The sequence below is a fragment of the Dipodomys merriami genome, unplaced genomic scaffold (assembly GCF_024711535.1).
Source record: "Dipodomys merriami isolate MVZ:Mamm:240054 unplaced genomic scaffold, mDipMer1.0.p SCAF_128, whole genome shotgun sequence".
NCBI classification, from domain to species: domain Eukaryota; kingdom Metazoa; phylum Chordata; class Mammalia; order Rodentia; family Heteromyidae; genus Dipodomys; species Dipodomys merriami.
The window spans coordinates 1,893,763-1,909,691 of NW_027202582.1; the positions used below are offsets into that span (position 1 = coordinate 1,893,763).

Consider the following 15,929-nt stretch of genomic DNA (forward strand, 5'->3'; position numbering starts at 1 on the left):
GGAAGTGCGGTGGGTGCTCTAGTGAGAGGGGAAGTTTTTGGCGTGTATGCAGTACTGAGGCTTGAACTCAGGACCTCACTCTGATTTGGCCTTTTCTCTCAACCACTTAAGCCACAGCTCTACTTTGAACTTTTTGGTTGGATGATTGGACATAAGTGTCTCATGTACTTTCCTGCCCTGGGTTGACTTCAAACCATGATCCTCAGCTTCCCCTCCCCCCCCCCCCCAAGTAGCCAGAATTACAGGCATGAGTGACCAGCGCCTAGCTGAAGGTGAGGTTCTTGATTCCTTGCCATGGCCCAGGGAAGGGACAGGACAAGGTCAGGGCACAGTGATGTCAGAGCCATGTGCTGTGGTAACGTGCGGGAAATTGCCCTTCCAGGAAGAGTCTAAAGCGAGAAGCAGAGAGTTAGCAGGAAGCTGACAGACACCTCAGTTCCTGTCCCTCTCCTCCAGTGTCAGAAGTCTGAAAAAAGCGGAATAGTGGACGATCTCCCGGGATCTGCCTGCTTATAGCTGAGCTCATAAAAATCACATCTCTATGGCTGAGCCTTTAAAACAAGTCCACAACAAAGGAAGTTTCCAAAACACAATGTATAATCTTCCACATTTTGGCCATGAGAACTGAGCGTAGTGGATTTGTTGTAACACGCCAGCGTGGGAGGCACCGCAGCCCTGTAATGAGGACCCACCTCTCCACAGGGCTGGGAAACGGAGTGTGTGCCAGTGACGGCCCTCAGCTGCTTCTGTCCTCTCCCTCCCGCCAGTGAAGGGGCTCCGAGTGCTTCCCAGGGTATGTCGTGACCCTGATGGAGTTCATCTGGAGAGTGCTTAAAGCCCTAAAGCAGGGCGGGGAGGGGGGGGTATTTAAGGGTGTCTTTGGTCAGCCCTCTGCAGTGGGCAGAGGCTGCAGCAGCGCTGGCTGGGCTGGTGCCCTCAGCTTGAGATTGGGTTCTGATTTGGGTTCCTCACCCGGTGCAATAGTGACGTAGTGAGTGATAGAAAACAAAGAACAGCCCGGGCTTTGTGAACCCCGGGGGCGGGCACCCAGCACCACCAGGCACTTTCATCTGGGGCCAGTGTGTGCCATGGGGCAAGGCGCTGCCCCACCCTTCTCGAACCCGGACAGAAATGATCCTCGGTGGGGGTTTTCTTGTATTCCCCGGAGGTCAGAAGTGCAGAGACTTATTAAGCTCATTTATCAGCAGAAGCTGAGACAGATCTGCCGGCTCCCTGTGGCTGCAGTGAGGAGCCTGAGACCCTCCCACGAGAATGTATGAAGTTGGGCAATGCTGAGCATGAGCATAGTTGGAATTTTCTTCCTCCCTCCCCAGAACCATGAGCGGAAAGGCTGCTTCCTCCTTAACCATTGCTCTTCCAGAGCAGACGCTTCCGTCCCCTGACAGCAGCCAGCTGCATCTCAGGCCTTTGTGTCATTACAGGCTTTGGGCCTTTGGGACCTGGAACACAGATTGTCCTGTTCAGGTTACCCTCTCCCCTAGCCCCATCCCACCCCACTCCCACTCCTGGCTTCAGTGTGTGTGTGGCAGGGGTGGAGGGTGGGGATGTACAAAGGCTTGAGTTCAGGGCCTTTCACAGACTTTCTTGAACCTCAGATCTCAGCCTCCTGAGTAGCTAGGATTATGGGTGTGAGGCACTAGTGCCTTGCTATTGGCTTTTATGGTAGTTAATTGGAGTTACTGGTAGTAATTGGAGTGGACTTTCCTGCCCAGGCTAGCTTTAAACTTTGATCCTCAGATCTCAGCCTCCTGAGCAGGATTACAGGTGTGAGCCACTAACGCCAAGAGGCTTCCCTCTGTTTTTTGTTTGCTTTTTGTTTTTGTCTTGATGAAGCTCAAACCTCCAGACAGTGGCTTAGGCAATTACAGTGAACCTCTCAGTGGCTAACGTGCAGAGTACACTCGGCCTCACAGTTCTCATCTGCTATTGCAGTCAGTCTTGGGTCTCACTGAGTAGGTGCGATAATTAAGTAACAAAGTCCCCAACAGCCCACATGTCAAAGACAGTGCTACGACCAGGCTTTAAGCAAGAGAGAGGAGGAAGCAGCTAGAAGCAAGAGCTGTTGGCAACCCCAAATTGCCCCTCTACTAGGACAAGGCTAGGGAACCGAAGAAATGAGGCTTTCCCTGGGAAAATAAACAGTTGTCCTCCCCCAGAGGCACAACTTGTTTCTTCATTGATGTTGTAACCCTAGAGATTGTCCTCTGGCTGCAGTCCTCCCTGCCTCTGTCTTGCTGCTGAGTATCTGTTACTTTGGTGTACTGGAAAGTAGAAATGAGGCATCACTTTCCAACCTAAGCAGGAAGGGTTCAAGGATGCAGAGAAGCCAGGCATGTGTCGCTCTGAAAGCGTCTTGTCTTTGCTGTCCAGTTACTTATAGCCCAGCCCTTGGCTGGTGGAGAGGTTTGGGGTGGATCTTGGGAATGCAGGGGCAGTCAGCCTCAGGATCTGACCAGTGGCACTCATGTCACTACAGCCACTTTGGAGTCATTGTAATGCTCCAAGGGACCTCTGTCCTGCCGAGGGGAGTCCACGCCAGCTCCAGGTCTGAGGCTGATTCTTTCTCTACATTTTCTGTCTCAGTTTCTTCTCACATTTTCTATTTTGTTTTTGTTTTTTGCCAGTCCTGGGGCTTGAACTGGGTCTGGATGCTATCCTTGAGCCTATTTGTGTTCAAGGCTAGAGCTCTGCCACTTGAGCCACAGTGCCACTTCTGTTTCACAAACTTTCCTGCCCAGGCTGGCTTTGAACTTAGATCTCAGCCTCCTGAGATGCTAGGATTATAGGTGTGATCACTGGCACCCGGCTGTCTTCTCCCGTTTTCCTGTCACCGTAGTCACCCTGGAGCCCCAGTGGGACAGGACAGAGGAAGGGGAAAGGGGGCCCATGTGCCTGGCAGCATGCTGCCTTCCCTTGGCAGCATCCGGGAACCACATCTCCTTGAAGGGCAGCTATGCCATGCAGCTCCCAGGACTTAAACCTCATTCTGCCACTCTGCGCTCACTTTCTTCCTCTTCTGCAGCTCCGGTTCCCACCTTATCTTCGTCCCCTCCCTGAGGGACGTGCACCATGAGCCCGTGTACCCACAGCCACCTTTCAGCTACTCGGATCTGTCTCGAGAAGACAAAAAGGTACCTGTGACCCCTCTGCCCAGCAGGCAGCCCAGAATGTGGCCAGCCTGGCCCCGAGGGGAGGATGGGGGGTAACGACAGCCTTTTCAGGCACACAGCCTGATTCCTAAGCTGCATGTGGGAAAGATGGCTGTGAGTCTGCTGGGCACAGGTTCATCTCCCTAGCCAGTAGAGACCCCTGACTTCTATAAGGAAGTTTCCAGCAGCTGTGTGTGTGTGTAAATGTTTGTGTCAACCCAAATACCTCCTTTTAGCGAGTGCAGTTCGTGTCGGAGCCCTGCACTCTCAGCATAAATGGGGTGATCTTTGGCCTGACGTCCACAGACCTGCTGTTCCACATGGGGGCCGAGGAGATCAGCTGGTAAGAAGTGCATTCCCGGCAGCTGGGTAGGGTCGCTGTCTCCCCACATTCTGGGCCTGTCATCGCCAAGTTTCTCCAGTAATGGGATTTGAACTCCGAGCCTTGCACTTGCTGGGCAGCCACTCTTCTACAACCCTTTTCTGCTTTGGAAAAAAAAAAAAATTGTCGGGGGGCTTGAACTCTGGGCCTGGACATTGTCTCTGATCTCTTTTGCTCAAAGCTGGTGCACAGTACCACTTTCGCCTTGAGCTGAGAACGCAGGGACAGCGCCCAAGCCCAGAGTTCAAGCCCCACCACCACCACCACCACCAACAACAACAAAAATCAAAGTGGCTGGGAAAATAGCTTAGTGGTAGAGTGCTTACCAAGCATGCATGAAGCCCTGGGTTCAATTCCTCAGTACCACATAAACAGAAAAGGCTAGAAGTGGAGCTGTGGCTCCAGTGGTAGAGTGTTAGCTTTGAGCAAAAGAAAGTCAGGGACAGTGCCCAGGCTGAGCTCAAGCCCCAGGACTGGCAAATAAAAAAAAAAACAGGGGCTGGGAAGGTGGCTCAGTGGTAGAGTGCTTGCCTTGCATGCTCAAGGCCCTGGGTTCGATTCCTCAGCACCACTTAAGCAAAAAGAAAAGGCCGGAAGTGGCGCTGTGGCTCAAGTGGTAGAGCGCTAGCCTTGAGCTGAAGAACTCAGGGACAGCGCCCAGGCCCAGAGTTCAAGGCCCCACGACCGGACCCAAAAAAAAAAATAAAAATAAAAAAAACCAAAGCAAGCCAGGCGCTCATGGCTCACGCCTGTAGTCCTAGAGACCTAGGAGGCTAAGATCTGAGGATCCCAATTCAAAACCAGCTCCTACAGGAAAGTCCGTGAGATTCTTATCTGATTAACCACCAGAAAACTCAAAGCGAGCACTCTACCACTTGAGCCACAGTACCACTTCCAGTTTTCTAGTGGTTTATTGGAGATAGGAGTCTCACGGACTTTGCTGCCCGGACTGGCTGAACCTCGATCCTCAGATCTCAGCCTCCTGAGTAGCTAGGATTACAGACATGAGCCCACCGGCACCCGACTCGCTTTGATTATTTTTGAGATTGGGTCTTGCGAGCCTAGCCTGCTGTCCTCCTGTTTAGACTTACTTATAGCTGAGATGGCAGGTATACACCAGTGAGTGGAGCTTTCTTGGTGGCTGAGGTGGGAATCTCACAAAGAGTCTCATGGACTTTATTTCCTGGTCAGGAAACTATACCAGGAGGGGCAGTCAGATACATTTGTTTCTGTCATTTGTTTATAGTGTTTGAGACCCCAAAGAATCGTCTTTTCTGTCTGTACATGTTTATTCCAGGCACAGAAATGTATCTGCATTTTCCACTCTACTCTCTTTCCTCACTTCCCCAGACTGACGTGAGCACGGGGGGTGTTTCTCGGTGTGGGCTGTGGTCCACAGAGGGTCAGGTCCAGCCACATCTGTGGCATTTCAGCTAGACAGTCAGTTCTCCCTCTCTGCTGGGCAGAGAGCGGAGCAAGTCAGGAGTTCAGCACTATGGATGTGTGCCTTTGACTCAGGTACATAGAATCGGCTGGCTACCTGTTACCTGCTAATGGAGCACATGTGACGTTTTCGTACAGGAAATGGTACCAGCCGAGGTCTTTCTTGTTTTGTTTATTGAGCATGCTACCGAGGCATGAACTGAGGGCCTGGGCACTGTCCCTTAGCTTTGTCCGCTCAAGGCTGGCACTCTACTACTTTTTTTTTTTTTTTTTGGGTCCGGTCGTGGGGCCTGAACTCTGGGCCTGGGCGCTGTCCCTCAGCTCTTCAGCTCAAGGCTAGCGCTCTACCACCTGAGCCACAGCGCCACTTCCAGCTTTTTTCTTTTTGAGGAATCGAACCCAGGACCTCAGGCATGCAAGGCAAGCGCTCTACCACTGAGCCACCTTCCCAGCCCTGGCACTCTACTCCTTGAGCCACACCTCCACTTCTGGCTTTTTGCCAATTAATTGGCGATAAGAGTCTCATGGATTTTCTTAGCCAGGACTGGCTTTGAACCTCAGTCCCTAGATCTCAACTTGGACAGCTTCATGAGTACCTAAGATTGCAGACATGAGCCACCAATCATTGGGGGGTTTTTTTGGTTCATTTTTAGGGTTTTGTTTTGTTCTTAATCATGCCTGTCAGGACTCTGATCTAGGGCTCTGCTTCCCTGTAGCGGGGAAACACCAGCTGGGCAGGGGGCGGGAGGGGGGTCTCAGCTCCTCCCTGGAGAGAAAACAAGGTGTGTACCCCATCTCTTTCTGTCCTTCCTTTCCTAGCTCTGCTGGAGCGTCAGACAGATTCAGCCGAATCCTCAAGCACATCCTGACACAGAGGAGGTGAGCACGCTGGTCGCTCAGCTGGCCAGGAAGACAGTGACGTGGGCTCACAAACCTGTGGTGGATATGACGGAGCTGCCCCCAGACCACCCACAGGGAACTTTGCCCTGTGGTCACCCACCTTACATTCTGTCCCCCAAACACATGGCCCATGAACAACCCAGAGGCCTGAGGCTGGGAGGCTGGCAGGAGGGCAGGAGGTCTTGAATGGGCATCCACTGACTGCTTTTCTCTGGTCCCTGCAGCTACTACCCCCTCTACCCGCCTCCCGAGGACATGCCTATCGACTATGAGCATCTCTATGCCTATGCCCAGCTGCCAGTCACCCCAGATGTCCTCGTGGTTCCATCGGAGCTGAGGTACTTTGTGAAGGTAGGTTTGAACTGGCATCTTCCAGAACCACCCTGACACCCTTTGAGACCAACAATATTCACCCTTCCTGGGTCTGTTGCTGAGAACAGTGGCCCCTGGGTCCCAGCACAGAGCGCCATTGCTTTTTTGGAGGAGCAGTGGGATGGGACGGATCTGTGGATGAAGCACAGCTCATCATCAGTGTCCCCCTGACACCAGGAAGCCGCTAGGAATTTCATCGGTGACTTGTCAGGCATGGGCCAGGTCAGGTGATGTGGGGCCACTTCCCATATGTCCTTGCCCACCCTCCCGGATTCTCATGTGACCATCCATTCCCAGACTCAGCTCTGGAGTCATTCTGGTATTCACTGCCATGAAGCTTTGCTTGCCTGGTCAAGTGGTAACTACTTCTTTATGTGAGAAAACAAGAAACAGCTGGGTCAGGTTTGACTGTGTGAGAGCTGACGGCCATCTTGCCAGCTCTAGCCATCAGAGTCTTCCAATAAAAAGTTCACATACGCCAAGTGGCTCATGCCTGTAACCCTAGCTACCCAGGAGGCTGAGATCTGAGGATTATGGTTCAAAGCCAGCTGGGGGTAGAAAAGGCCACGTGAGTCCAATTAACCACCAAAAAGCCAGAACTGGTGCTGTTGCTCAGAGTGGTACAGTGCGAGCCTTGAGCAAAAGAGCTCAGGTACAGCACTCAGACCCTGAGTTCAAGCCCCATGATTGACCAAAAAAAAAAAAAAAAAATTGACGTACTACACTGCATATAGGTTTGGTTGCCTTTTTTTTTTTTTTTTTTTTAAATCAGTCCTGGGGCTTGAACTCAGGGCACTGTCCCTGAGCTGCTTTTGCTCAAGGCTAGCACTCTACCACTTGAGCCACAGCACTACTCCTGGCTTTTTCTGTTTATGTGACACTAAGGAGTCAAACCCAGGGCTTCGCGCATGCTAGGCAAGCATTCTACCACCAAGCCACATTCCCAGCCTGGTCATCTATTTTATACAAATCCTCTGGGGCCTAAGTATCTGATGATTCCTATCTGTGTGGGGTCAGACCCCAGTGAGTTGTGGCCTCCACACCCCGTCTTCTGATTTCCTCCCCAGGACATCCTTGGCTGCGTGTGTGTGAATCCCGGACGCCTCACCAAAGGGCAGGTGGGTGGCACCTTCGGCCGCCTGTACCTCAGGAGAAAGCCGATGGACTGGGAGAAGCGGCGGGGTCTGAGCATTGCTGCGCAGGTGGTGAGGATCTGAGTCCTCAGGCTTTTCTGTCCCCTGGCGTGCTGCCCTTGCAGATGCCAGGCCAGGCACAGCCCTCTAGTGAGCCCAGACTTGCAGGGGACCAGAAGAGGAGCAGCCATGAGGACAGAGCTGCAGAGATGGGCCTGGCTGCGGGGAGGGCTGCCTTAGCAGGGCTGGAGCTGTGCAGCTGGCTCGACTCCAGAAGGAAGTTTTTGCTTCAGAGGGGATATGGGCATCTGGAAGAGAACTGGCTAAGAGAACATGCCCACCACAGGAGGGAAGGCTTTGTAATTTGTCTACATGAATCAAATGTACAAACAACTTTGGGAGAAGTAAAAATAAATTGAGTGTAACTGTGTGTGTGCATGTGCCTGTGTGCGTGCGTGCCTGCCATGCGTGTGTCGGTACTGGGGCTTGCACTCAGGCCAAAGTGCTCTCTGTTTTTTCCATTCAAGGCTGATCTACCATTTGAGCCACAGCCCCATTTCTGCCTTTTTGCCAGTTAACTAGAAATAATAGTGTCAGACTTTTCTTCCCAGGCTGACTTTGAACTTTAATCCTCAAATCTCAGCTTCCTTAGCCCAGGCAGGAAAGTCCGTGGGACACTTTACCTCCAGTTAACCACCAGAAAACCAGAAGTGGCGCTGTGGCTCAAAGTGGTAGACTGCTAGCCTTGAGCAAAAAAGCCTAAGGACAGTGCCCAGGCCCAAAGTTCAAGCCCCTGACCAACCAAAAAATAAAAATCTCAGCCTCCCGAGGTAATTAAGATTGCAGATACGAGCCACCAACATCCAGTTTGAGTGTAACTTCTGCATTTCATCTTTCTTCCACTTTCTCCTTCCTGGTACTCGCCAAAGAATGTTAGACTATTTGTCCTGTGTCCAGAGAAGGCAGAGGGCCCGCCGCTCGGGTTCCATCCAGCCCCACCTCTCATCCTCCCCAGGCCTCCCAGGCTGCTAAGCTGGGGAGGGGTGCAGGGCTGCAGAGTGAGCATCTGGCAGCCAGCCTGGCCCTCCCCTCGCAGTGATCGCATTCGTGCTGTGCTCCCAGCCTGACCTCCATCTGGAGGAGGCAGCGGCCTCCCAAGGCTGGAGTCCTGGTGGTGTGCACTGCCAAGCCACATGGTGATCCAGGCTCACCCGTGGCCCAGGGCTCTCCTCGGGCCAGGCTTTCGGGCTCCTGGCACATCTCCGTGCTGTGCGTGTGGCACCTGGAAGGGTAATTGTGGTTTCTGCCCTAAGCCAACTAGCAGGCTGTCCTGCCTTGCAGGTCAGAGCCCCGGAAACCCCAGCCATGAGAACCTGGGAAGTAGGTGAGGAGCTGAGTGGCTCATGCCTGTGCACTGACTCAGAGATAAATAGGTAACTTAAAAGCAGCCTCTCCCCACCTGCTCTCCCAGGAGGAAATGGCAGCTAGCCCCAGCCCTGCAGGGCCTGCCTGGTCAAATGCTCCCTGCAGCTCAGGCTCTATGGCCTCATTGCATTCAATAGGTATTCTCTTGGAGAAAAGAAATGAGAGCTGGGCACCAGTGGCTCACGCCTGTAATCAGGCGTAAGGAGGCTGAGATCTTCAAAGCCAGCTCCTGCAGGAAAGTCCATGAGACTCATCTCCAATGAACTACTCAGGAAAAGCTGGAAGTAGCAATGTGGCTCAAGTGGTAGAGTGCTTGCCTTGAGCTGAAGAGCTGAGGGACAGCACCCAGGCCCAGAGTTCAAGCCCCAGGACTGACAAAAAAAAAAAAAAGAAAAATTAGAGCTGAGTGCCAGTGGCTCACGCTGAGATCGAAGGCTGAGATCAGAGGATCAGGGTTGGAAGACAAATCTGGGAGACTCCCTTAATCATCAAAAAGCTACAAGTAGAGCTGTGGTTCAAGTGGTAGAGTGCCAGCCTTGAGTGAGGAAGCTGAGGGCAAGGTCTTGAGATCAAGTTCTGGTTACCAGTACAGGAAGAAAATAAAAACGCTGCAACTCCCGTTTCCCTTCCGGGGAGGCATGCTCTGGCCAGGCCCCTCTCCTTCATCCCGGCCGAATCTCATCAGCCAGCACCCCACTCCTCCCCGCTATGAAAACCAGGCCTGGGAAGATTAAGCACCAGGCATCTATAAACAAGGCCCAAGGGCTGAGCCTCAGCCAGCAGCCCTTATCTCAGGAGCCCATTGCAGCGCTGGGCTCTATGTTGCTTTTCAACAAGGCTCTTGGGGAAGGGCAATAATGTCTTGCCAAATCAGGTCTGGGTGGGATTGGAGGGTTGGTCGAAGAGGGGAGGGAAGAGAAAGATGTCCCTGTCACTAGGCCTGAATGGGAATGGCCATTGCCTAGTTGTCAGTTGTGTGACAGCTGGAAATGATCCGGGCAGGTCGAGCTGGGGGTTCAGACAAAAAGAAGTCAGGATGCGAACCCAGAGAGCAGACGGGGCTGGCAGACGTGATTCTCCGCCACCAGATGGTTCTTTTTTGTTCTGATGAGGACATCAGGATAACAGCCAGCTGACTCCCGAGGCCCTCTTCATCTGTGTCAAGTTTCCTGCCGTGTCTGTCATCCACAGGGCCCCAGGCTTGGAATGGAGCCTCTGAGAGGGAATCTGGTGGGAGGGGGGTGGGGAGAGCATCTGCTTCACCCACCTCCTTTTAGTGGCATCTCCCCAAGCTGTAGTCATGCTTGTGCCCTTGACTGTGAGGTCGAGGAAAGCCACGTCCTGCATCTTACCCAGGGTTTTTCTCACACACCCCACCCCTGAAGGATCCTGCACCCCCCTGTCTCCCTCCTAGCCTTGGAGGCTACCCTGGCGTCCAGGCCCCGATGCCAAGGGGAACAAAAGCCCCTCATAGTTGTTGCTGTGAGAACTAAGTGGGTGTCAGGAGCAAAGCTGAGAGAGCTCTTGGGGGGCACCCAAGGGTGAGAAGCCCGGATGAGGCTGTGCCATTGACCCTCAGACCCCTCCATCCTGCCCAGCCCCCAGCAGCCTCTGAGCTTGGCATTTCCCTTCCCTTGTCCCCTGCTTGCCCAGCCCTGCCCTGCCCTGCCCTGCCCTGCCCTGCTGCTTCCCCTGGTGCTGGTATTGCCACTTGGGCTGATTCACTTTGTTCTGCACACATTTCCTTCCACCTGATCCTGGGCCTGGCTCCAGGCTCAGACACCTGAGAGCCACCTGACCCCGCACGTACAGCTCCAGGCTCAGACACCTGAGCGCCACCAGCCCCCACACATGCGGCCTCTCCCTCCAGGCTGGAGCCTCTAATGTGGCCTCGGAGATTTTTTAACTGACTGGAGCAAGGGGAGACTTTTTTTTTTGGGGGGGGGGTCCGGTCATAGGGCCTGAACTCTGGGCCTGGGCGCTGTCCCTCAGCTCTTCAGCTCAAGGCTAGTGCTCTACCACTGGAGCCACAGCGCCACTTCTGGCTTTTTCTGTTTATGTGGTGCTGAGGAATCGAACCCAGGGCCTCATGCTTGCAAGGCAAGCACTATACCACTGAGCTACCTTCCCAGCCCCCGAGACTTTTTTTTTTTTTTTTTTTTTTGGGTCCGGTTGTGGGGCCTAAACTCTGGGCCTGGCCGCTGTCCCTCAGCTCTTCAGCTCAAGGCTAGTGCTCTACCACTTGAGCCACAGCACCACTTCCCGCTTTTTTCTTTTTGCTTATGTGGTGCTGAGGAATTGAACCCAGGGCCTCAGGCATGCAAGGCAAGCGCTCTACCACTGAGCCAACTTCCCAGCCCAAAGGGGAGACATTTTTAACAAGGCCATCCCATGCAAAAAGTTAGCCAGATTCACCCCCACTCCCATAGTGGCAAACATTGGGGCTGTAAATTGAAGGATCTCTCTCTGAGGCTGGTCCTGGGCAAAGATACCTGAAAAAATAAAGCAATAAAAGGGCTAAAGGCAGGGCTCCAGCCATAGCACCTGCTTATAAAGTATGAGACCCTTAGTCTAAACCCCAAGACAAAAAAAGAAAAAAGTTATTGAGGCCCAGCATAGTTATACATGCCTATAATCTTAGCTGCTGGGAAAATGTAGGCACAAAAATCATGCTTCTGGGGCTGGGAAGGTGGCTCAGTGGTAGAGTGCTTGCCTTGTATCCATGAGGCCCTGGGTTTGATTCCTCAGCACCACATAAACAGAAAAAGCTGGAAGTGGCGTTGTGGCTCAACTGGTAGAGTGCTCACCTTGAGCTGAAGAGCTGAGAGACAGCGCCCAGGCCCAGAGTTCAGGTCCCATGACTGACCAAAAAAAAAATTATGGTTCTGGCTAGGCGCTGAAGGCTCACACCTGTAATCCTAGCTACTAAGGAGGCTGAGATCTGAGGATCACAATTCAAAGCCAGCCCGAGCAGGAACATACATGAAGAGCTCAGGGACAGTGTCCAGGCCCCAGAGTTTAAGCCTCATGACCAACAAAAAAATAAACAAAAAAACTGGTTGAGACTGACCCCAGCAAAAGCATGAGCACCCTATCTGGGGGGCAGGGGTGGGGAGAAGCTGAAAGCACAAAGGACTATAAATATAACTGAAATGTAGAACTTGCCCTAAGTGCAACCACAAATGATCACAAAAACAACCCCCAAAAAAGCCCAATGGTGTGAGCTAGTGGTTCACACCTGTAGTCCTAGCTAGTCAAGAGGCTGAGATCCTGCAGGAAAGATCCCAGCAGCAGGAAAGTCTGTGAGACTCTCTCTCCAGTTAACTACCAAAAAGCTGAAAGTGGAGGTGTCAAATAGTAGAGCACCAGCATGGAGCAAAAAAGCCAACCAAGATCACAAGGCCTTGAGTTCAAGCCCCAGTACCAGCGCCTAAATAAATAAATACCAAAAGGAAGAAGGGGAGGGAAGGAGAGAAAAGGGTGCTGGTGGCTCACACTTGTAATCTTAGCTACTCAGGGGGTTGAGACTAAGAATCGAGATTTGAATTCAACCCAAGGCAGAAAAGTCCCTGAAACTTTTCTCTCCCTTGCCTACACCACACAGCCCATAGCATCTCCTGGCTTCAGTACTAGGTCAGGGACGGGTGTGACATTTGGAACACAATGACTCCAAGGCATCTGCTAGAGCTGATAGAAAAGACACAGCTGTGAGGGTGGAGCTGGTGCAATAATTTTATCACCATGAGGTAACCTGGTCCCAAATGAGCCAAACCAGAGGGGTCAGCATCAGATTCTAGAGTGTAAACTCCACTGAGGCTCATCTCCTTCACCCTCAAACGGAGACCAGAAGTGTTTGTGCCCATGCACGCGCGTGTGCGTGTGTGCACACACACACAGTGTCATTTCTTATCGAGACAAGGTCTTCCTATTAGCTTGCCTCAAACTTTTGCTCCTCCTACCTCAGACTCCTGAGAGCTAGAATTACAGCTTGTTTTGTTTTTCTTAAAATAGTTTGAGTTTGATTTTCTGTCCCTTGGATGTCAGGATGAGGACAGCAGGATCAGGGTGACTGGCAGACAACAGCTTAGAGAGGAATACAAGGACCTGCACAGTACTTTGGCCTGGGAACGCATCTCATCTGCCCAAAGTCCCTCTAGTAGGTTCTCAGAGGTTCAAAGTCTCAGGTCTAAGTAAGTCCTGGGGTTGGTTTTTTTTTTGTTGTTGTTGTTTTGTTTTTCCAGTCATGGGGCTTTGTTGCTGTCCCTCAGCTCCTCAGCTCAAAGCTAGCGCTCTACCACCTAAGCCACAGTGCCACTTCGTTTTCAGGGGGAGATAAGAGTCTCACAGACTTTCCTGCCCAGGCTGGCTTTGAACCGCGATCCTCAGATCTCAGCCTCCTTAGTAGCTAGGATGACAGGCGTGAGCCACAGGTGCCTGGCCTGGGGTTGGGTTTAAACTCCACTCCTCTTTCTTCCTGCCCTGCCAGGCTAATGAACTCAGCTACCCAATAGGGCCAGACTAAGAGGAGACCTGGACTAAGGCCAGCCCCCAACCTGGGGTTTCATGGGAGAAGAGGGGTGACAGGGAGAGTGTAAGGGGGGTGGAGGGCATCTGGTCTGTTGAAACCAGTGAGGATGAAAAGCAGCACCCAGCCAGATACTGGTGGCTCACGCCTGCAATCCTAGCTACTCAGTGGGCTGAGATCTGAGGCTCAGGGCTTGAAGCCAGCCTGAACAGGGAAAGTCCATGAGATTCTTTTCTCCAATTCACCACCTTAAAACTGGAAGTGGCGCTGTGGCTCCAAGTAGTAGAGCCTTGAGCAAAAAAAAAAAAAAAAAAAAAAAAAAAAAAGGCTCAGGGCAGCGCCCAGGCCCTGAGTTCAAGACCCACAACTGACAACAGAAAGAAAAAAACAAGAAAGAAGGAGAAAGTGGGGGGGAGGAAGGGAGGAAGGAAGGGAGGAAGGGAGGGGGGAGGGAGCAGCTCCCATGGGCAGAAGCTGCAGATCTGGGAACTTGGCCAAGAGAGGGAGGGAGGGGCAGGCAAGCTGCCTTCCTGGAGGGAACTTTGACAACACTTATGCTGAAGGTCAGCAAGGCAAAGTGTGGGCCTGGCCTGGGGAGAGGCGGAGGAAAAGGGGGTGACAGTGGGGTGCAGTGAGCCTTGGCCAGGAGAGGAGAGGCTGCCTCGGCCGTCCATGGTGGGCATTCAGATGCTCACTTCTCTGCCCTCACGCATTCTGATTTTCTGCCAGCGTGGGCCAGGCTATGGCAGTTCTTCTGTGGCACCCTGGGAAGGCCCAGGGCCCTGGGACTGGGCTGCACGGCACGCCAGGCCAACACCACCATTTCCTAATCCCCAGCCTGGGTCCACTCCTCACACGTGGACTTCACAAACTCTAGGCTTCTCCCCGCCCAGAGCTGGGCTGACAGCTGGGGCCCTGCAGCTGCCTGTGCCCAGGGGCCTCTGAAGGACAGCTGCTGCCTTCGACCTAGCTGACCCTGGTCACTGATTGCTGCTCCTGATAGCCAGGCCCCGCCTGGACTCCCTGACCCCCTGCCATGCCTCCCCATCCGCCCCAGGTCTGAAGTACTTTGTTCTGAAAAAGAACCAGAGCTGCCAGCTTCGGCCAAGGGGAGCCCCCAGGGTGGCAGTCCTCCAGAATGGGGCTTTCCCACCCCCACCCCCCAGGAAGGCAGGGAGAACCATGGGCCTGCTTGCTCACCTCCCCCTCCCCCCACCCACGGAGCAGGGCTAGCCTTGGGGCTCCTCATTCCTGGTTGGCTCTTTGCAAGGCCCACTGTTCCCTTGGGGCTCACGGTCCCTTAGAATGTTTCTAGTAACTGAAGTTGCCTCTGGGGATGGGTGTTAGAAGGCTCACCGTCAGGACTGGGAGGGTTCAGAGAGCGACCAGTCACGTCACGTCCACCCTTGTGTTCTGTGCAAACCCTTTTACCCCGTGCATGAATTGCTAGAAAAGAAAGGGGGAGGGGTGGCACCCTTGGCTCCCAGCTGAAATCCTAACTACTCAGGAGGCTGAGATCTGAGGATCAAAGTTCAAAGCCTGGGCAGCAAAGTCTGTGAAATGCTTATCTCCAGGTAACCACCAAAACGCCACCCAGAAGTGGAGCTGTGGCCCAAGTGGTAGAGCAAAAAAGCTCAGGGACAGCACCCAGGCTCTGAGTTAAAGCCCCAATGCGCATACGTGTACACACACACACACACACACACACACACACACACACACACACACATTACTGTATGCAAAAAGTATGCATATATATATGCATACACTCTTATAATTCTATAATTCTAATGAACACAGATTCTTGATATTTTTCCTAATGCACATGAGCTATTGCCTGCCTTAATTATTCAGTAATGAGTCGAATTCTTAGTGACAAGGAACAGAAACCCAACCCTCAAGTAAATTAAGCCAAGAGCTGGGCATCAGATACTCACGCTTGTAATCCTAGCTAATCTGGAAGCTAAGATCCAGAGGATCATGATTCAAAGCCATCCTAGGCAGAAAAATCCATGGGACTCTATCTCCAAACTAACCAGCAAAAAAGCAGGGCAGGAAGCATGCTCAAGTAGAGTGCCAGCTAAGCAAGCTGCCATCCCTAAGTTCAAGCTAGTACTGCCTGAATAAATTAGTTAAAGCCGAGTGCCAGTGGCCTGCCCCTGTCATCCTAGCTACTCAGGAAGCTGAGATCTGAGGACTGCAGTTCAAAGCTAGCCTGGGCAGGAAAGTCCATGAGACTCTTATCTCCAATGAAAACCTGAAGTGGCGCAGTGGCTCAAGTGTAGAGCACTAGCCTTGAGCTGAAGAGCTGAGGGACAGCGCTCAGGTCCAGAGTTCAAGCCCCACAACCAAAAAAAAAAAAAAAAAAAAAAGATTTAAGCCAAAGTAGGAATTTGTTGGCTCATAGAGTAGACACTGTTTCAGGCATGGTGAACCCAAAACTATGCACAGTGTCATTGAGATTCATTCTTTTGGCTCTCTTCTGTCCTTGCAGTCCTTATTCCTACGTAGGATCCTCCCTCAGGGGGAACACTGACTGGAATTTGGAATTTGTAAGCCCCAGGCTCATGTCTGTGATC

General features: G+C 52.5%; 1 protein-coding gene across 1 annotated transcript in view; it reads left to right on the forward strand.

Moving 5' to 3' along the window:
• Positions 1-7,824, forward strand: part of LOC138824295 (DNA polymerase alpha subunit B) — a 33,929-nt gene extending 26,105 nt beyond the window's left edge. The window contains exons 14-18 of the mRNA XM_070018079.1: positions 3,044-3,152; positions 3,407-3,513; positions 5,815-5,874; positions 6,120-6,246; positions 7,335-7,824. Coding sequence (XP_069874180.1) covers positions 3,044-3,152; positions 3,407-3,513; positions 5,815-5,874; positions 6,120-6,246; positions 7,335-7,484 — 553 coding nt within the window. The 3' untranslated portion in view covers positions 7,485-7,824. The remainder of the gene's footprint in view (positions 1-3,043; positions 3,153-3,406; positions 3,514-5,814; positions 5,875-6,119; positions 6,247-7,334) is intronic.
• The last annotated feature ends 8,105 nt before the right edge of the window (positions 7,825-15,929 follow it).